Genomic DNA, 22,864 nt, shown 5'->3' on the forward strand with positions numbered 1-22,864 from the left:
CAAGGGAAACAAATGGGCATTGTGGCAAATAGACATTGTGGCAAAAGGAATACATGTAAATTTGCTGCCTCCATTTTTCTTTAAAACGAATCATAATAGAAGATCTTTGTGATTTTGATTCCTTCCTGCTGTATGTTCAAGATGCTCTGCGTCAGAAAATACTTGAATTCCTGAGGGTTCTAAATTACAACGAAAAATGAAAACAATAAAGAAAATACGCATTTTTATTTATTTGCCCGCCGGGGTATGCGCATGTATACTGATCTTCCGCACGGTAAGGTAAATGTCTTTTGCCGTGGAGGAAAACATGCCGTTAGGATGCCTCTTAAGGATTTTTTTTAATTAAAAAAAGAAGAAGAAAATCCGTCTTGCTTGTTTGGGTTCAGTTTAAAACGGCGAACCATAGTTGATTTTTTGACGGACGGAAAAGGTTTCTCGAAACTGAATAATTCAGTGGCACGCTTTTGTTTCTCGGCTTCCTCTTTCAATCTCTCTGCCTGTGCGCAATGATTGCGATAATCGTTTGATTTTAAAATGCCCCAAATGCTTTGGGTGGTGGCCTTGTTGCTCAGCTCAATATATCGAAACAATATCAGCTTCCTTTTCAGTAATAATAATGATAATTGTTACTTTGCAAAATAATAATTTGGAAAAAAAAAACGATTCTGGGGGAAACAAGCAATTGAATATCTAAGCAAAATGAAATTGTTCCAAATGCGTTTAGCTGGTAGAGAAAAATCCCCACAATTTGGGAGAGATCTGTGAGGGTTTTTTTTTAAGCAGCCTTCGGGTTGTAACAGCGGCAGACCGTTTTGATGGCTGCCGCTCAAGAGATCTTCGATGGGCTAAGAGAAGGACTTAGCACGGCAGAGGTTTCCTCACCCTTTTTGTTTTTTCCGACAAGGCCCGAGAGCAGTGCGCCGAAGCGTTTGAACTCTGCCGGATCTTCAGTTTCTTTCTTCGTCCACCTCTTGGAGAGTAGAGCGCATTTCTAGTCCGCGCAAAACCTCGGCGACTCAGTACAATTGACCAGAGAACCTACCGCTGGATTATTCTATCCTCCCTTCCCCCACCCCCCACCGTTCCCTTCCTTGCCCCAATTAAAACAAGGGAGGGGGGCGTAGCTTTCTGGAACCGAACCGTACAAATTTACACCGTCCTTTTGTTCCTTTGGAAGTCCGAGCTCGGCTATTGATTTTAAAGTAACGTACCTCGTTCTCTTCGGCGACGCGTCCTCCTCCTTGTAAAGAGTCGTCTTTAGTTTCGGCAGCGCCGAAGGGAAGCCAAGGAAGATCGAAGGCAAGATCGTTCCTGATTTAGATGACTGGATCCGGAGGCCCTCGCGCTGCACCTCAGCCCGTTTACCGGTTTGGAGAAACGTTGGTTTGACTTTTCCTCTTTCGGCAATAGCAATTGCCAAAATGGACCCGACTTTAGAACAAATCCTTTGCACGGTATGTGGTAGCAAAAGTGCTGTTCCTGGAACGCTGATGCTAAAACTTTTCCTTGACCTATAATCAGGATTTCTAATCGGCTAGTATATTTCAGTCTGATACACTTTCCCCCCCTTAAATATGCAAATATTTTTAAAAATCATAAGGGGGAGGGGAGGTAAACCAATACACAATGTTCCCTTCATATTGATGTATCTAACTCAAACTTGCTGAAGTTGCTAATTTCGCTTTTGTCTTCCAGGCTTCAACTCTTCCAAGACCCCCTCCCTCCAGTCCATTCTTTTTTTACTGCTGCTTCTCTGGGAAGATCTTTTACTGTTAAACAGGGTGGGTGGGAATAAGAATGTACATTTTTCTTATAATTCCCCCAACTGCAAAATATGAAATATTCGCAATATGTAGATGATTAAAATTTCCAGTAATAAAGAAACTTGTATTTTTGTACGTAGTGGTTCCATTTACTTACAATAGAAAGCTCTCCATATTTCTTTTCCTCCCCCCTCTTTATTTTATGTAGGTGTGCACGCACGCACACACATGTGCATGTGTGCATGTGTAATCTTAGCCGCTGTGCAAATATGTAGTCATTTAATACCTTGTTTTCAGTTATAGATTAAATCAAACACCAAGTAGTCGAGCAATGTTAAGAGTTAAAAGCTTTATACCTAACCATTTAAAATGGTGTTCAGTAAATAAAAAAATATTGTTTCATTGTTCCAATCATGACACATTAAGGTAAGCAAATGTGTTTTCCCTTTCTCCCAGACTGTTAATCAGTAAGCATGTTCAGTGTGGAGTTACTTTCAGTATGGGTCGAATGGGCTGTGGATCCTTCCAACAGTGTTCTCTATAAGGACAGATACATAGGATTAATCGCCTCACTGTAAAGGAAGAAAATAATTTGGGTACCCCTCATTCCCCCTTTGGAAGCATTAGATCTCCATTGATAGCTCAGTGGAAAAAACTGAGTTTTTTTTTTTTAATACAGGAGATGCACATTTTTTGTATCCAGAAGCTAGTGCGATCTTTCAATGCAGCACAAGTCTGAAGGGGGGGAAAGGGGGGGTTTGGTTTGAGATCTTTTTATCTCCCCTCCTTCCTCTTGGCCTAATGTTACACACATTGGGTCTAAGCCAGAAACCCCTTATGTGTAAATGGAATGAATGCACAGGAAGGACCTTACATAACTGTTTTGTCTAAGAATACAGTTGTAGAATTTAAACCCCTGCCCTTGAAGGAGGAATGCAGGACTTTGCCACTCAAGTGTCTGCAGTGAAATATTTATTTTTGAGCTTGAGTAACTGAAGCCCAGCAAACTCTTTTCCCCTCATCGGGGGTCTGCGCAAGGAACTCATTCTTTTGGATTGCATCAAGGCAACTGGTTTGTAAACTGGGAAGCCAGCAAACCAAAGATAATCCCCATTCCTTCCACCCCGTACATATGTATGTAAAACAAAGCATCACACTTAACATAGGGGCAAAGGAAAGACACCCCCCTATCCCTAACATTAACATTTTTAAAACCATCCATTTGAAGATTTAGTGGTGTAGATACGGCAGCAAAGAAATAACCCAAGTAATCATGGGAGAACACTGATCAATTCAAAATTACAAACGCCATAGTTGAACAGAACTAGAACATAATACAACTTAAAGCTTTTTCCACCCCCAACCACCTCGCCGCCGTCCCACCCCCTCCCCCCCTGCGCCCCAATTACACTGGAGGCACCGCTCCTGTTTTCATCTTACGGGCCTCTCGCTTTATCTGAATCTCTTCCCCACTTCCTCGCCGCGGTAATAAAAAAAAAGTACAAGGCCTGGAAGCGCCGCTGTTGTTGCATTTTCTATTTTCCACGTAGATTTTTTTTTTTTTGAAAAGAGTTCGATGTATTTGTTTTAAATCTGGTTGTCGCCATGTAATCCGTAAGAACCAGTTGCTCCGTTCGACAAAGGAAAGGCAGGCGGCAAACAAGGGAGAGACGTAGAAGGCGGCGCGGTGTGTGCGGGGAGTTAGTTTCCACAGTCTCGTGGGGGGATTTTTTTTTTTGGGTGGGGGAACCCATCGGCGGGGCTTCTAGGACGAGGTGGCCGCTTCTCGCCCTCGGGTACTTTTGGCCGCGATTAATCCAATCCGTCCACGCCGACGGCTTCCTCACGCGCTTGATCTTCTCTTCTTCCTTTGCCTTGCAGAGAATGAAGCCACACCGCCGGTGCCACGAGAAGCGGAGGCCTCTTGGAGAGATACGATTAGCCTCGTGTTGAGGGGAGCCCCTTCCTTCCCCGCTCCTGCGGCCTGCAGATTTCCCTTTCCCGGGGAGAGGGCGAATCTTCGCCCGCTGCAAGGCCGTCCCGCAGCCCCTTTCCTGCCGGGGGCTCCGGTCGTGGAAGCGCAGCCCCGGTATGGATGGCCGGGAGTTCGCACCTCCGCCTCCCCTCCTGGCCGAGCGGGGCCATCGCAACAGCTCCAGCCGCCTCGCTTCCGCCGGGCACAACTCGGTGCAGCACGGAGGACACTTCCAGCCCGGGAAATACTTCCCCTCGCCCATCTCCATGGCTACGCACACAGGTCAGTGCGGAGCGCCGGGGTGAAAGGAGCGGAGGGGATCTGAGGGGCCTTGGAGAGCTGCGGGGAGGCTCGGGCGCCCTAGACTGCGGAGGGGCGAGGGAGGGGCGCCCGATTGAGCTGCCCTTTTTTTTCCCCCTTCCCTCAGAAAGAAAGAAAAGGAGTGTGTGTGTGTGATATTTCAGCAGATCGATCCTTTGCATCGGTTGCTGCGAAGGGAGAAATAAAAACAGGAACGTTTTTGCTTCTCTTTTCCAAATACCCCCTTTTGCAACCTTATTTTAACCGCTTAGTGGTTTTATTTCATTTTTTTTTCTTCGCTCTCCGACAATGCCTTCACGAATATTTTCTGAAAGTCTCCGCAAGCGGGAGAATCCGTCCCGAGACCTCCATCCGCGGATTCCTTGCGCGTGTGTGAGCGAGGGAAAATCCCGCTTGCTCAGAGAGATTTCATAGGATCGGGAGATTGAGAGAAGGAGGGAACCCTGCTCCTTCCCCACTCTTTTCAGGGGGCTCTGCAAAATGGGGTGTTCAGAAGTGCAACGGAGGTGACCCCTTTCTGACCCAGAATTCCCCGGACACCCGTAACTTGCTTTGGGGCATGTGTGAATATTTTTTGGCAAATCTGAACATTTCATTTTGGTAAAGAGCAAAATATTAAAGGCCCCATATCCCACTCGTGATATTTCTTTTTAGTGGGAGAGGGCTAAAATAAGGGCTGTTCCACCTTCCTCCCCCTTAATAGAAGGGAAAGCCCACAGAAAGGGAAGGGAGTGAACCCCTCCTTCCTTCCTTCCTTCCTTCCTTCCTTCCTTCCTTCCTTCCTTCCTTCCTTCCTTCCTTTCTTGCATTAACCTCACAAAATTCTTTTGCACAAACTGAAGGCACTTTCTTTCTCCCCCCACCCTTTACTTGGGAAAGATGAGCAAAACCCCCCCCCCCCATGCTCTTTCAGATTAGGGGTAGCTGTATGTGTGGGGTGAGCATTAATGGAGCTGGTGGTATAAGACTAGAAAATCCTGTTTCTATATAAAGCCCTGAAGTGTCAGGGTGAGAATGGGCTTTGCAGTGCATGTGTTAGTTTTAACAAGTGCTTGTGGTATCTTGCTGAAGACACAATGTTTGGCAAGAAAAATCAGGGAGGTGGTATGTGCCAGGTTCTTTAGAGATCGTCCATGGCATCCATTTTTAATCAATTAATTGCCTGGGATGGGGAGGGTGTGCAAAATAGCAGGTGTTGGCTGCAGAACATTAGTGAGAATGTATGTACAAAATGGGACACTAAAGCAGCTCAGGATTTCAAGTTGCCCATCCTTGGTTTAACATCTTTTTGGAAGCAAGATCTTTGGAAGCAAAAGGGGGCATTTCGAAAGCAGAATGGTGTATCTACTATTTAGAATATGGTTTTATATATCAATATGCAAAAATCCAAACAATAGTAACAATTCACTCCCCGCTCCCCCCCCCCCATTCACCCCAAAGCTGGAATGGAAAAACTGTAATAAAATTAATAGATGCTTTGAGAGGTTTTGAATGAGAGGTTTTGAAATGTACAAGATTCTGGCTATGCTTCAGAATATCTTCCATTCATTGTGTTTTCACAGAAGCTGATATAGGCTTGCTGTATTTTGTTTTTTAGTTTTTAAAAGACCTATCTGAAGTAAATAATTTGGCGTTAGAAACATTTTATTTTTTCACGGATATTTAACGTCTCCAGTGTAACTTAACTAGCTTCTCTATTTAATCCACTCACTATATGTATTTCTGTCCTTAAGGTTTTTCTCATACGATTGAGTTTTTCAAATTTTGTGGCCAGCTCTGAATATGTAGTATGTACCTTCATTTGGGTGTACAGTTGTTTATGGGATATATATTTATGGAAGTATGGATTTAATCTTAGATTTACAAAACCACACACAGCCACTTAAGTTTTGTTTACAAGTTACTTTAAACATCAGAAGAGGAAAATGTGTGACAGTTTTTATTTTTCTCTAAACTCAGCAGTAGCAGCCATCGTTATTGCTAGCTTGACAAACTCTGAATAGTAATAAAATTATATCTGGTTTAATGGGATTACAATTAGTATATGGATTAAAAAGAATGGCATGAGGTAAACCAGAATGGATAAAAATGATCAAACAGGAGTGCAGACATTTATTATTATTTTTTAAATGGCATATCCAGCTGCAAAATATTAATTAATTTTAGTGTAATGAGATTTTTAAAAACTCCTAACAAATGCAACAAGCTACACATACTTTGTGCTTTATTTGAATGAATGAATCATAATTCTGTAGGGTTTTATCAGTTTTAATTTTTTTTAATCTACCTTTCTTTTTACATACTTACCTGCCTCATACAAAATTGAAGATGCTCATTAGAGTGAAATCTTTTTTAAAAACCTGTTTGCATTCAGCAACAACAGAAAGGCATTTTAAAATGCAAACCTGGGAAAATTGGATGAGGAGTATGATTTGTGTCAATCACTCTGCTTTTCTTCCATAGTCTGGATTCAACACGCCTTTTGCTTCGAAGCTATTTGAAATCCTTCTATTGATCTTTTTCATGCTTTCTGTTTTTTCTTCCACTATGTGTGTTTTAAATATGAGTATTTTACTAAGCTCCTAATTAGAAATATTATTTTTAAAATTGTTGCTATGATTGTTTTTTTAATATTTTTAGAACATGTGCTTAGTTGAACACATTTTTCTTTTACATTAAAGAAGCAAACTGACAATAAATAGAATAAATTATTGATGATATCTTGACACTGATGCACAATTATAATACGGGAAAGTCCTCTCCAGAACCAGAATTTGAAATATGTGAATACACAGACTAAGAGTTATATGGAATTGCAGCCATTTTTAAATATTTTTCTATGCTTGTTGTTATATAAAGAGCGGCTGACTAACGTCTCCTAAACCTAATGTGTGTAATCTGTGTAATTTAGATTAACATAACGAAGAAACACAGAAGGTCCCGATTCAAGATAGTCATGATATATTAAAATATGCGAAGATTACTTGTTAAAGGAAATAGTTGGAAAGGATTTGTAACCTACATTGTGGATACCAACAAACATTTTTAGGAAGTAAAAGAAGCAAAACATGTTAAAAGCAGAGCTCCAGAAGGCCAGATATAAAGCAAATCCACTGGGAAGAGATTGGAACGCTAAGTGCTCTACAAGAAAGGACTTAATTTTTACGTGTTCCCAGACAAAATTCCACAAGGCATACGTTCATTGATCAAGCATGTATTCCAACACTTCCTCCTCCTTAGAATTCTGTCCTTATGGAGATAACTTGTACCCTCCCTGTCCTTACCCCTGAACAGTTTCTGTTTCTCCATGGTTTCTGGCCATGGAGACATTGAATTTTTGAAGTTAGCTTTTAATGTTCAGCAAATTGTTTTTCTTATAGCAGAGTGCTGATAGTTTTATAATCCCACTGTAGAAATTTTATGGTAAAGTGCTGTTTTAGTAACCTTGTCACAAAAGGTGCAATTAAAATGTTTTGTCTCATTATTTTTTTGTGCATTAGATTTGTGTGCGTATGTGTGTGCGTGCACACACATGCGTCTCCCATACAGATGGTCCAAAGTCAAAGCTGTGAAAATTTTAAAGAAAGAAAAAAAAAAGGGGGGGGGGATATTAGCAGTATTATTCATCATTATTCCTGCCTGAAGCTGTTTGAATTTTCTCATTGCTGTTGATTCTTTTATATGCAAGCAAGAATCTTACCAAAGAAAGATAGTAGAAGGAAAACCTAAAAACTATTCCATCTCGCCATGTATATACACATTGTTAAGGGTGGGGGTTTTTTGGTAGTAAATAGGAATTTGAGATAACTTGCCCATCTACAAGTTAAACAATTGTGCCATCCTAGATAACTAAAAAAGAGAAAAAGTAATAACTGTTCAGAAAGGACATAGTTTGGTAATCATGGCAAAAGGTCTCAGACATTTTGTTTGAATGAAAATGGACACAGTAATTCTAGGCTTGGGGGCTAGGGGGCTTTGGAAAGAGTACTAGAATTTCAAGTAGATTTAATTTATCATTAAATGGAATAACGGGGAGGGCTGGAATGGAATAAGAGAGGAAGGCTCTAAAAAGGATTCTCTCTTCCCATTCCAAATTATCACTTCTTCTCCCATGGTCACCACATTTCTTAAAAAATAAATTTTAATAAATACTTCATTATGACACCAATCTGTTTCTGCAACATGGTTGCCATCATTGAATAGGTGCTAAAGGAGTTAATATTCAAAGGTGTATTCTAAAGACTCTAACCATCTTTACTTATAAATGACAAGTGGCATGAGACATGAAAGGCAATGCAGAGATAACAACTAGAAACTGCCAGTGCTGATCTTTTTGCACAAGAATGAGAAGGTGCACATGGTTACACAAGGCGGTTGTGGTTGTACATGAGTGAGTATGTGCGCACGTGCAAACAGAAATTAAAGTTCATTTTTGAAATGTACATTATTCCACTGGGAATTGCTCCACTATCTTGTCTAATTATTCATATAAAACATTTTTTTGCCACAGTAGCTACTAATCTGTGTGTGCTAATTTAGGGGCATAGCTGTATTTCCATGTGCAAAGCAATTATTCTAGTGCAAAATTTACACGACTGCATCTTCAAAACAAACCTAATCCTGAGCAGAGACTGCTCAACATATGCAAATCCAAATCAAGGAAGACTGTTTAAAATAACAAGCAGAAGCCTAAAAATATCATTTCAGAAAATCACACTTTCTTTTATATTAAGAAAGAAAGAAAGGAATGCCAAATCCTAGAACAAAAAGATCTAAAAATGTTCAAGGCTTTGGCAAGGTTCACAAAGTTAAATAAATTACATAAGGGCCATTGATGGGAAAGATTCTACTTACTTCTTACAGAAACATTGTTCAAGTTAATAAAAAATGTAGTTTACTAGCCACCAAGCTATTCATGATTTTTCATGAGTCTAAGTTTAATTGGTCAGCCTTCTGGAGTCCATCATTTCCTGCTAGATTAATAGATTTGTATTGAAGTTTGTGACAGAGCAGAACAACAATAACAACAAAAATCAACAATCCCAAACCAGAATCATGAAATAACGTATTTCTGGACCAAATGATTGTGAGGGGAGGAAGTCTCCCTCCCTCCCTCCCTCTATTTTCTTCACTTCAGCCACACAAATCTGCCTTGCTTGTTGAGTGCTTTGGAAAGTAAGATTTGTTGTGAAATGTAGAAATATAAGGGGTACTAGGAATGCTGGCATACAATTCAGATATTCTAAGCCCTTTGGAACACAGCACAGTTATTTTAATTTGATAAATGATCGGGCACCTTTAAGAGTGTGTTTGAACAATCAAGATACACTTCAGCAAGTTGATAGGATGTATGCTGTCAACTTGCATATGCCATTAACGCAGACTGCACGCATAAATAATGTGAAAGCACTCTCTCCTTACCCTTCATTTCTCTATGCAATACCCATTCACAAAAATGTCCCTTGCACATTAAACCAGGGGTTTCAGAGCCAAAAATCAACATTTTTCTTTTCCTCCATTTTAAGAACAGACTTCAAGATGGATGCTTTTAAAACCGGAAAGTATTAAGGTTATTGAATATACCAAATTGATTCTACGGATTGCCCTTGTGTGGGTGTGCACATGTGTGCATGCATATGTGCATGCATGCACACATGAGAGAAAGAGTGCTGCTTCCCTATTATTTTAGTTTTACCATGTCACAGTTGTATCCTTGTCAATGTTTTGTTTTTGATATGTAAAACAAGGTGGCAAAACGGCTTGTGCAATGTGTAGGGGAGACTGGCATTTAAAGTGTGGCTTGTAATAATTAAGTAGATTGACAGAATTAACACCAATAATTCTCAATAAGTAATAAAATAAAACCCATCAATACGTTTTGACTTAAGAGTGGCCACCAGAAAGGGCATTTGTGGTAATCCATGGAATTCTCTCTCTCTCTGTGTGTGTGTGTGTGTGTGTGTGCGTGCAAGAGAGAGAAAACTCTTGATGAGAAGTGTTGAAAATAATGCACGGGAGACAAAAATCTTATCTGCCTTGGACAAGAAAAAGTCTGTTGGCAGAATTCCATTTATGTAATAAGGATATACCTACTTAGAGGAGCTTCGAGTCACTCAGTCACCAGAGGATGCAAAATTGCATACCTTTCTTAGCTTTGTACATTGTTGATATGTACTTCAGGGGTTATCACAAACCATACAATTTTTCCCTTACACTCGTACACATAACAGGAGTGCAAATTGGCATCTGATTTATAACTCTTCGGAGTGTATGTATGTGTGTGTGTATAAATGAAACTCTGTGAGTTTCTATTTCAGTGATATATTAAGCACTTAATTGATTTCAGACCAGAGATGTGAATATTGGATCAAAGTGAAATTAGAAGAACTGGTCAGAATCGCCCATATAACTTGATTGTATACCTATAGATGGTTGTCTTCATGCTCTGTTTCATACTTAGAGAACATTAAAAATAAACAAGTCTGAATACAGTAGTTCGAGGATTCTTACCTCAGTAATGTTATTTAAGTTGTTTACTCATCCAGTCATTTCCCACTACAATCAAAATTTCTAATTCTCCCCCACTCAAAAATAAACCTTACATGCAGTATTATTTTGAATTGAATTACTTTAATTTGTGAGTTATTGATTTCAGTAATACCTAAGAAATTTCCATTAAGGTTGATGCATTCTGATCATATTATCAGAGAGTACTGTACATTGGGCTGATACAGTCTGTAGATAGGCTGGTATATAGATGGTATTTATAGTGTTCCTCAGCTGATGGAATGCTCTGATTTAGCAGAGATTTTGGCAATGGAAGAGAGGCAACTTTTTTTTTTTTTTTTTTTTTGGTGATTCCCCCTGCAGCGATTCAGCTGCAAAAGCCAGCATACAAAAGTCTTCTATAAGTCAGGGGATACCAACTGGATGCAAGCCAGAAAGATGAACATTAGGACTCTGGGCTAAACAGCAAAGAAACCTCCCAGTGAAAGATCTATTTAAGCCAAACATAAAAATCTTGCATATCATAGTTTCAGACTTTGCAGATGGAGGTAAACTTCAAGGCTTGCATATGGCTGTAATCATAAATGCTGAAAACATTAGCATATAGCAACGGGTATACTCCTGAGAAGTTTATGGCCAATATAACTTTTCTCCTGATATTTTTCCTTCAAAAAGTTTGTAAAAATAGCGAACAAGACACTTTTTATGCTTCCAGATCTACAGGGCCAAGTTTTGATTATTCTTTTAAAACAGTTGAAATAGCTGATGCGTCTAATTAGAATGTCATAGTAATAGCACATACTAGTACTAAAGCCTTTGAGCAATTAAAATTCTTTCAAGTGACTAAAAAGGGCTATTACAGCAAGCCCACAATCACCTTATAGACAGAGGGGTATCATATAATGACAGAAGCCTTGAGGCTGTTAAACTTTAGTTGGGATAAATTAACAAAATTTACTATATATTTCTTCTGATACTCTTATAGAGGCGTCTGCTTTTACTCTAGAATGTCATTTCAGTGCTCTGTATGATCATATCAGTAAGAAAGACCAGGATAATGGCAGAGTCCTAGGAATTGGACATTTAATACACAAAGTGGTCGGAATGAATTTTATCCCTTTTATGTATTTTTATTTGGGCAGTAAAGAGAACGTCTCCATTTTCAAAGCTGAGGCTCAGGACTGACAAATCTCACAGTAGATAGTGTATTACTCGATTTTAACAAAACTTTTGTCCTTGATAAACTATCCATTTTAACAAAACTCTTATCCTTAAATTTGGATGTCCTCCAGAGCGCACAGATAAATGGGATGCTACTGTTCATAATAACATGTACAGTAAGTTCTCTTATTCTGCATATTCAACAATGCTTTCAGTTCAGTGTAATAATAAATAATACTCTTGGATAAAGCAGCAAATTGCTCTGCTGAGAAGAGGCTTGCATAAGAAGCAATGGGAGTTTTGCACAGGCAATCTCCCGTGTAAGCAAATTGGTGGACAAGAAGGAGATCAGGTCAGCGCTATTTTGGCTAAACCTTCCTGGTAAACTGTTTGTTTCTTTTGCCTGTTAGATGTTTGCATTCAGGGCCAAAGTTCCTACTGATTCCCCTTCAATGGATTGAATTCCAGACTGGAATTAGAAGATCCTGAAATGGATAGTGAGATGATGTTATAGGAAATCTGACAGCACCGAAACTGGTGGGACTGCATCCTGCTCTGAAATACTGAGAGGCAGAGTTGTGACTTTTAATTTTAGAAGACTCTGAACAGCAGCAGAGGGTCCTTGCCCCTAGAGACAAGTTGGTGGCTCAGGGAGGTAGGATCCCTTTATCTCTCTTTTATAGTGCAGTACAGTTGTGTCTCCGATGCAAGGCCATTGAACATAGTAAAAGGAAACAAAAGCAGTTCTGGGTGGGAGTGAATAGACCTTGAGCTAAGATGTATTTAAACTTAAAAAAAAAACCTTTTTAAGATTTCAACTTAGCTGTAAGAGAAGCATGGCTTGAAACGTGCATACACTCAGAGTTAAAACCAGCTGGCTGCTGTGTGAGATGATCACCCCATCATTGTTTATGGAGCAAACTTGGAGTTTCAGTTAGCTATTTCTCATCCAGGCTAGGGAGCTTTCCCCCAAAACACACACTCATCTATTTTTCCCTTCTTCTACTTTTGTCCCATACTGATATCTCCCTGCCTCTTGCGGTAAAGCAGATTCCCCAGAAAAATAATTGTGCACTTCACTCCCCCCCTCCCACCCAAAAAAGAGAGAAAATAGATGTGTGTGAAAGTTAAAACAGATTTGAGATTTTACTTGTCTTCTCCTTATTAGTGGCACTTCTTCTGAAGATTGTAAAAAGGATGAGAGTAAGAGTGGTTGAGGGAGGGAAAGGCACATGTCAGACTGAAGGAAAGCAGAACACTGAGAAGACAGAAACCTTGTAGAATTACACATGTGTAATTTTGCCTGTTTGTTAGTTTTATTATTCAGATCTGGGACATTTTGCTGTTTGCTTGCTTCTGCTAGAGGTTAGTGGGATAGGTAGGAATAATTTTGGGTCATCTTTTATGTGCTCATTGCTATCTTCTAAAATTTGGTTGAAGATAAAGCCTATGGCTTTGTTCCAAAAAAGCCATTAATTTAGCAACAGGCAGCTCAGATGATCAAGGTTTTGTTGCAAAACGGAGTCATTATCATAACGAAAGTCCAAGCAGCTGCATTTGATCTACAATAGAGGCTGCAAGAGGGTAAATTTGGATCTGTTGGTAGATCTCTGGGTCGTCGTGAAAAGCATTTCGGGCTCCCAATTTAACAGTAGTAATTAAAAATGACTTCTCCCATCCTATACTATGCTGTTGAAAGGAAAAATATTTTGGACAACGGGGGATTGAACTTCGTGTGAAAAGACATGACCCCCATTGGGTTTAAGCACTTGAATCAAAGTTCTGGGTGAAGAATTTTCTCATTCAAATAAATGTCCCAAAGGTGCTTTTTCCAAAAGGCAACTGGATTTTTTTGGTTTCTTTTTTATTTTCCTTTGAAAATGTTTTGCTTCTCATCGAAGAAGCTTTTTCACTTCACTTCTTGGATGAGAAGCGAAATGTTTTCAAAGGAAAAAAAAAACACCCCAAGAAAGGACTACTATGACCTGGATGATTTGGAATCTCCATAGATATTCAAATGCTTTTGCACCAGGATCTGCTTAATAGACTTAGTGTCCAGTTTTTTTCAACAGTACAGTTTCCTAACATTTTGAGCTGGATAAACCCATGAAATCTAAAGCTGACACTTCTCAGTTTTAAGAAAATGTGTCCCCCCTCCAACCCGCCTTCATTTGTGATGTACCTCGATCACTTTGCAATCTAAAGCCCCCCTCCCCATGAAAAGTGCAGCATTTATCCAGCAAAATGTTTTCCATCCCTGCCATAAGCCTATCTGTTATCTGAAGCAGTATGTTTGCCTACAGTGGAGAGACAGTGAAGCAGAATAAGCAATGCATTATTAAAATGTTTATAATAAGCAATTGTTAATTTAATAACATATACTTTCATGTTTGTATAACTTGCTCCTGAAACATTCCATTGCTTGTTAAATAAAGGGAAGGAAGGTAGCTCTGGTATTACAAGTTGGTTTCATTAAAAACGTGTGATGGGTGAGGGGAGATGAGTTACTTCTATTACTCTTGGGTAAAAATTATTAACTTCTGCAACTGCACATTCTTAATGTAAGTGGGGCACGCAGAAGCTTCTTTGCAGTGATTAAAGGGCTGAAAATATGGAACGAGAGCATACATCTCAATTGTTAAAATTCATCTGATGGAAGTTGGCTTGTTTCTTTGTTTGTTTATGCTGTTTATCCTCGCTTCAATTCTGATGGACTCTAGGTGGCTCACCCATATTAAAATAATAATAAACACCTGCCTATCCCAGGTCCTTGGGAAGGACTCGATGGGTGGACAAAAATGCCCACTCCAGTTTGAACATCTGGCTGACTGTGCGATGAACCATAATAATGCATTATGTTAAATCATTAAAATAAAAACATAGAGGTGCTTGAAACTTCATAGTCAGCTGAAAATTCCAGGTGGTCTTCAAGGCCAATCCCAACTAGAGCAAATTACAGTAATTGAAGTGGGCAGTGATGAAGTCATGAGCAAATACCCTCTGTGCATTCTGCTCTAAATAGGAACCAGGTAAGGAATTTAACATGAACAAGCAGTGCTTGAGGGAAATAGCAGGCAGACTTCCTCACCCTGAGTTGCCCTAGGCGTTTTACACAACAGCTTCCACTACTCTTAATACTTGGTTATACTTTCACATGATGGCTGATGGGAATTGTAGACCCACAATATTTGCTGCAACCTAGGTTATGATGGTCTGATCTAGGGATTGCTACCTATTATCTGGGATAATTAATTGGAGGTGCCACTTTCAGAGGTGGTATCCCCAATACATTAAACATGAGAGGTAAGAACTGAATTTCTCCTAGTTGCCTTGCTTCTTCCCAGAGCTTTTAGGAGACAAAATATTGGGTCTAACAAGTGAGGTTTTAAACCCAAGTTTGTCAGCGGCAATGAAAAATCACTTATTCCACCAAGAATGCATCAGAGTTGAACTTAAAGGACCATAGCTTTAAAAGGAACAAACGCCAAGTAACTTTAAAAGGAAGACTCTTTTTTTGAAATTGTATTCATTTTAAGCAAATTTTATGATTAGGCCCTGAGAAGTGGCAGACCATGTCATGTGCATAACCAGAAAGAAGTTATCACCACCCCAAAGGCTTTTTTTCCCCTAGTCCAAGCAGCAGTGATAGATAATTTCTCAAAACAATGCAATATCCCAGGGCTATGCTTGCACATGAAGAGGCTTGAGGATTGGAGGTTTATACTACTACAAGGCTACTTGAATACTAAAAACCTGGAAGGAGCCTGAGTTAGATAAATGCTCTGGCAAAAGAGAGACAGAACAGAACAAAACACAACAGTCTCGCCTAAACACGGGGGATATCTGCCTTCTGCAACACTTCTGAAGTGTTGTTCAGATGCAACTTCACATTGTGTGGGTCTTATTTGTTATTGTGAGAAGATAGACACAGATGCATTCATGCACCCAGTGAGGCAATGAGAGAGCCCATGTGCAGTGTGGTGATAGTCTAATTAAATATTAAAACATCCTGGTATTGCAGCATTTTTAAAATGTACTTTTCAGAAGCATATTTATGACAGCTCATTTCTGTGAGGGCTGACTCAGCTGTCTCCTAAAAACGGGTGAACTCATCTTTGGCAGGCAGATTTCCCTTGATCCTTTCCTCTGTGCTGAGGAGGAAGAGAAGGAGAGGGAGAGGTGTGAGGAATGGGCTCCTGAAGTATTTTGCCAGGGCCTCTGATGGATGTCTGCATACACAAGATACCTTCTTCCATGCTGAGCAACAATAAAAAGCTTGTATGCAAAAGATACTCTGTGGAAATGGCTTTGATAGGATATGGTTATGATGCTCCCATTCAATGAAGAATAAGCTCCAGATTCTTCTGAGCATGCCTGGTGTTTACTACATACTGTGTTTCCCCGAAAATAAGATATGTCCGGATAATAAGCCCAATCGGGCTTTTCAGCACATGTGATAATATAAGCCACCTCTGCAAAATGAGCCCCCCCCAACTACTTACACGCATGTGCAGCTGGTCTCGCCATTTCGTCTGGTTGCTCGCTGTGCAACCAAAATGAGATGAGGCGAGGCCAGAGGCCCTGTTCTTCGCGCTGGCCGAGCGGCCCAACACATCCCACCCCACCCCAATGGCAACAGCAGCCTGGCTGCTTCCTTCCCCTGCTGTCTCGAGAGGGGTAGCAGGTGGGACGGAGGAAGCAAGACACGTAGAGCAAGACGTGGCTTCCCTTGCCGTCTCTTCTTCCCCCTCCCCCTCGCCGGGCATGGCAGGGCTCGTGCCCTTCGCTTAGCCACCCGCCCCCTGTAGGGATGCAATTTGGGGGTGGCAGGTGGGGTGGCCGAGAAGCGGGACGCAGGGCTTACCTTTCAAGCTACGTTGCTTTCCTCACCGCTGTGTCCAGGGAAACATGCTGTAAAAGAAAACCTTATCGCGAGTTCAATCAAACTTCTCAAACTTGCGATAAGGTTTTCTTTTACAGCGTGTTTCCCTGGACACAACGGCGAGGAACACGACATAGCTTGAAAGGTAAGCCCTGCGTCCCGCTTCTCGCCTGCCTCACCTGCCACCCCCAAATTGCATCCCTAAAGGGGGCGGGTATCAAATATACTTAATATATTTAATATATATATTAAATATACACTTAAAAAGAAAACTTGCCAAGATTCAGGATTCAGTCCTGTGTATAGTCAGTTTCCCCTGAACCTGGTGACAACATCAGGCAGAAAAAGTGACCTCTAGGATAAAGTTCACAATCTGTCTCACTATCTCTCTTCTTCCTTGAATGGAAAAGGGATGGTTTTAGATATCCTGATTTTTTCCTATTCATCTTTTGATATAAAATGAAAATAGGGGAAAAAACAGGGATAACATTCTGTGCGATTGTGTTGTTTGTGATTGGGTTATTTTGCTTTATATTGTTTGCTACTTAGACCTTAAATTTAACTCCTTCGCTCTTTTTATAATAAAGCACCTTATTTGCTTTTCTCCACCTATTCCATTCTGCAAAACACGCAAGCATCTGATTGCATCTTTTGCAAATCATGAATTCACAGACATACAAGAAAAGGCATTATTTTCAAGGAGATGGGTTGCCTGCTCACCAGGATCAAGTGAAGTTGCCCAGATCATTGAGTTAGGATCTGCTTTTTTTCTAAGTTTCTTCTTAAATTTACAAATCGGAAATAGGCAAACATTATTTGATTCATACTTAGCAGTGTTTGAAGGACAATGCTCAGTTTTGAATGAATATAGGATGCCAATTGTTGGTACATGCCTGATCAGAGTTTTGGGGACATGCATATATGTGCCAGAAGCAAACAGGTAAATTCTACCTACCTCACTTACATACACCTACTTTGTTATATCCTTAAAACAAAAAGAAAGAAAATAAAACATGGATCATAAACCTTTAAAAGGCAAACATTCAAAGTTTCCACTGAATTTTTGAATTCTCCAACCTGGCCCTCTCTCTCTCTTTTGGACCCTTATCTCCCATAGCTCCCAGCATACATAGTCAACAAACATTTGTAGAGAGAATGATGGGGATGTGGTTCAATTTATTTCTGGAAGGTATCAGATTAGAAAAAGCTAACCTCCCCAACTTTCATCCCATATAGATACTGCTGATAGTGAGATTCTATCTTCTTGTAAAGATGTTGTGCTTCTAGAAAATTGGAAGTGAAAAGCTCCTTTTTATTCTTTTCCCTCCTCCCCAGTAAAGAGCAAAAGAAATGCTAGGGTAAATTTGAATAAATAACAGTATTTACTATTTAAATTAAATGTATTTAAATTAAAAACCATTCTCTTTTGCTAATCCATATGACATAATCTATAGCTTAGCATATTCACTTGTTATGATGATGAAATATGCAATGTACTATCAGTTGATCTGTTTTTAAGATACCTTTAAAAGTGAAACTCCTCCCGAACAACCCACATGCTAGTTTATTTAGATATAAGACTTGCCCTGAAGAGAGGAAAGGAACATGTTTCCAGATTATTTTTCTTTTTGGTTCTTCAAATCTTAGCCGTGTGCGTGTACTTAGGTCCTCGATTTACAACCATTCGTTTAGTGACTGTTCCAAGTTACATCACTGAAAAAAATTACTTATAACCGGTTTTCACATCCCCACGGTCATGAGATCAAAACTCGGACAGTTTATTTATTTATTTATTTATTTTATTCAATTTGTATACCGCCCTTCTCCTAGTGGACTCAGGGCGGTGCACAGCCAGAACTAAAACACATACCAATACAAAATTTAAAATTATTAAAAGAATTACATAACTGGCCCAATTTAAAACAATTCAATTAAAACCCAATGACAATTTAAAAACTAAAAAACTTAAAAAAGGGGGAGGGGGGGCAGGGGAGGGGAGGGGGGCAAGGAAGGAAGGAAGAATGGATTGATTCTGCTAAAGGGAAAGAAATACTTAAGAATTCAGGTAGCAGATTTCCCAATCTTATGCACAATGGCTATATAGTTTTTCTGAACCATTAAGTATTTCAGGAGGAAAAAAAATCTGGTTTCCTTTTTATTCCCTCTGTTTTCAATATAACCAGTGTTTTCTTCTAATTCATTTGTATCTACATTCTTTCACAATTACATATCCTTGTTACAAATCTGGTTATACTTTATTCACATGTATTTTGCTTTTCATTAATCTACCTGCCTGTAATCAAATAACACAGCAATGAAGAATCTCCCTTCTTAAAGTTGAAGTGGATTTATAGAATAAAACCAATATTTATCTTACTGGTGGTTGGAAAGCATACACCTATAAATTTGGTTTTATTACATACGTTCTGTTTTGGTAATTCCTTATAGGCATTCTCTTTTTTTCCCTTACCCATGTGAGACTTTGATTTGGGGGGGTGGAGGGGAGAAAGCAAGGTCCATCCACTGCAATTAAGTACCTCTTTTGTGGACGAGCCATTTCTTTGAAAGCATTTCACAGAGGTTATATTTAAGCTGTTAAAATGTCCTGATTTTAAACTTCAGAGATGTCCTTACTTGGGGTGGAAGAAATACCATATGGGTACTCCCACAAAGGAAGTTTTTAAGAAGAGATTGGACAACCATTTGTCTGAAATGATATGGGGTTTCCTGCCTGAGCAGAGGGTTGGACTAGAAGACCTCCAAGATCCTTCCTAACTCTGGTATTCTGTTAAAAGTTTGCTTCCTGGAATACTACTTATTCTATGAATTGCAGGATTTATTTCAGGTCTAGAACCCATGCTTCTCAGAAAGTTGGTCCCATGTCAAGTTACCCAATGAGAAAGCAACACTAAAATATTGAAGAATTTGGCATTTGATTTCAAATGATCAGTGAGCCAAACACATAAACATAATTGCATTTGGCATACACTATCCAATTGTCTTGTACAGCCCAATAAAATAACAGTGAGAATCCAGTTTGCTTGTAGCCCATACTGAGGATGGCCAACTTTTACATTTTCAAAGGCTACCACATTACCAAAATAGGGGTCTCGGTGTTTATTATCTCCCTTCTCAAATTGTGGTCAGACTGTCCATGAAAACAGGCACGGAGAAATGGTTGACTATAACTTGAGTCTCATGTTAGCAGAGCCATAAGAGAGAAATAAAATTCCTCAGGCATCGTTGGGTTGCCAGTTGGCCATCTTTGGCTTATATTGTTAGTTTGCAGGCAGCAATAAATATAACCAAAGAGAAGATATGACCACTGACAGCATTTAGCAACTGTAGCCTTCCCATATCTGGTTCATTCCAGGACATTATGAATGCAGCTTCCAGAGTAATCAGCCAGAATTGCTGGACAGCGTAGATAGAATGGGCTGGAGAAGCTGTGATGGTTAGGTCCACAGTTCTGGCCAGGCTGACTGCAAATTCTGGGAACTGCAACTCCCACCTCAAAGGTGCCAAGTTGGGGCAAGGGGAACATCAAAATGTATCACCAAGAGCTAGATTTGTGTACATGCATGTTGTCCACCCAATTTATGGATTAGTTTATTTTGTATAGGTGGCTTTATTTCTGCTAGTCTTAGCAAGGGAGAGAGGCTATAGCACTAGAACACCATCCTGCCCTCAGAAGGTCTGGTAAAATCCCAAATGCTTTAGAGAGAATGCTGCAGGGGGCTCTTATATGGGTTTGGCCTAGCAGCTTCTTCCTTTGAGTCATGTAAACAATCTCCATTTCCCCCCCTAGTATCTTGCCTGATAGATCAAATTCTTAGGCGATAATGGGTGGCTACGTTCATCTTCCCCTGAGGATGGCGCCTTTCCTGTGCGTTTCCATTGCTTATGAAAATAAATGGATGTAGTCCTGATTTGCTAAAACCCAAGGTAACATCTGTCTCGATTCAGAATTATTCTTTGGGGGGGGAGGGGAGAGCAGGTAGATTCACATAAAGAATGGGGATAGAAGGTCAAAAAGATTTTGGATCTTGTGCCTTTTTCCTTTTTGTGCTGGCTTACAGGGCTGCTAAGGAGGCGTGAAACTTGCCAGCATCACAGTAACAGTACTTTACACTTGGCCTTGCAGAGTGTGAATTATACCACCTAGGGTGAAGAGGGAAGGATCACAAGCTGAATCCCATATAAGAAAATTTCATAGATGCAGGACAAACATCCTCTGTTTTCATTAGGTATGATACCTTCCTGCACAGTGAAATAAAGGTTGGATGCTGCATAATTATCATTATAGCATGCAACGCAAATGTTTGACCCTAAGCACTGCTTAACTGATTACTAAAACAAAGCCTCTGTTTAAGGCAGGTGCACACATGTGTATGTGCATACATGCACTTTATTTCTGGAAACCTGCATTTGTTTAAAGAAAGAACTGAGAGAATGATCTGAAGTTTGCAAGATGAGTCTTATTTAAAAAAAAAAAATCTAAGCAGCTAAACACTTAAAAATTCTATCAAGTGCTAGACTTCACTTTTCTGGATTTCAGGCTCCAGAGTTTTCAGAATATCCTGGTTACTTCCAGCTTCCCAGGGTCCCCAATTCTTGATCCACGAGTTGCCAACTGTCTTTCAATATGGCCCATTTCGGATGCCAACTACTAGAATCTCTAGGTCTTGCAAAACCTATTGGCAATTTATATATTCTTCCTCTAAAGGTTTACATTTTACAAGAAGCATAATTGCAATGTTTCTTAGATGTTTGCTTGGCCCATCAGTTTTCCTCACTCTTGAATAAACATTAATATAATTAATTTTATTCCTCAGTTGAAGATGTGGTTTGAGACTAGATTTTGTTTCCTTTATTTTCAGAAGCTTCTGGGATACTAAAGAATTCCTCTTCATTCCTCTGGGGGCAAAAGCATAATAATCATAATGATCATAGTTAGTGATGACAATAGTGATGATGATGATGATATAACTTTGCTAACATATGGATTACAGCATATTTTCTGTTATTGCAATTCTATAGCAAGCCCATTTTTTTAGATTTAGGTTGCAAAGTATCACTAAACTCATATTGGTTATTTTTTATTTTGTAAACTAGAAACTATATAATTAGATCAGATTGAAACAAATGGAAAGTACAGGTAGTCCTCAATTTATGACCACAATTGAGCCCAAAATTTCTGCTGTTGTGAAGACATTTGTTAAGTGAGTTTTGTATCATTTTATGGCCTTTCTCACCACAGTTGTTAAGTGAATTACTGCATTTTAGTTAATAACATGGTTGTTAAGAGAAATGGCTTCTCTATTGACTTTGCTTGTCAGAAGGTCACAAAAGCAGATCACATGACCCTTGAACACTTCAACCATCATAAATATGAGTCAGCTGCCAAGCATCTGAATTTTGATCACATGACCATGGGGATGCTGCAACTGTCATAAGTGTGGAAAATGGTCATAAGTCACTTTTTTCAGTGTCATTGTAACTTTGAACGGTCACTAAATGTAAATTGTAAATCGAGGAATACCTGTATGCCTTTTTACTTTTGCTCTTCTAATAGTAAAGTTAATATTATTAATAAAAGAACAATAAAAGTATTGCTATTCTGACAACAGTTTTCATTAATTTTTAGCAGTATAAGTACAGAGCTTGAAACTTTTTTGGTAGGTTGTGCAAGGTCCCATGATTGCACCAATCTTTAAAAGTCAATCCCACAGACAAAAAAAATTCACTTCTTATATATAAGGATGTTACACAAATGTTGCAAGGCATCTACATATATCTACAGAAGACAAATGGGTAAAGTTGAATATATGTTAGATGTAAATGTTAAGCTTTGTTTTGATTTTGTTCTTCTAGGACTAAGTACACTGCTTGTTTTTCAATAGAAAAAACAACTATGGTTAGATTATGTAGCACTTTATAGCCGTTATGGAAAAAAAATACTTTGGATTGTGTAAGAACTCGCGTGGCTCCTGTTTTCAACCCTTTAAAGGAGCTGTGTCTTAACCTGAGATCATGTGGCTGCCCTTCATAAATGACTTATGATCCTAAGAAAAGACATAGCAACTTTAGTTTGTGCCTCCATATGCTCCAAATAATATTTTGGAATCAAATCTGAAGTATTGCAGAGTTCTACCATCTTTCCTATAATTTAGGAAAATAGAGTTGATTATTTCTCTATACCCAAATATTGTAAGATTTTCAAAATAACACTAGGTAACATCATTGCGTGATGGC

The 22,864-nt window shown here is 39.4% G+C and overlaps 1 protein-coding gene across 12 annotated transcripts in view; it reads left to right on the forward strand.

The window, feature by feature from the left end:
• The window catches only part of BAHCC1 (BAH domain and coiled-coil containing 1), a 126,107-nt gene that overhangs the window by 17,866 nt on the left and 85,377 nt on the right, over positions 1–22,864 (forward strand). For 6 of the 12 annotated variants that reach the window (XM_034412764.3, XM_087887065.1, XM_034412763.3 and 3 more), the window contains exon 2: positions 3,645–4,020. In XM_034412764.3, coding sequence (XP_034268655.2) covers positions 3,855–4,020 — 166 coding nt within the window. In that variant the 5' untranslated portion in view covers positions 3,645–3,854. Of the gene's footprint in view, positions 1–904; positions 1,455–1,695; positions 1,782–3,196; positions 3,451–3,644; positions 4,021–22,864 lie in introns of those variants that run through there. The other 6 variants (XM_034412761.3, XM_060688778.2, XM_060688777.2 and 3 more) reach the window with 3 other exon arrangements.

Source organism: Pantherophis guttatus, chromosome 2, assembly GCF_059756535.1.
Source record: "Pantherophis guttatus breed Tessera chromosome 2, ASM5975653v1, whole genome shotgun sequence".
Taxonomy (NCBI): Eukaryota; Metazoa; Chordata; class Lepidosauria; order Squamata; family Colubridae; genus Pantherophis; species Pantherophis guttatus.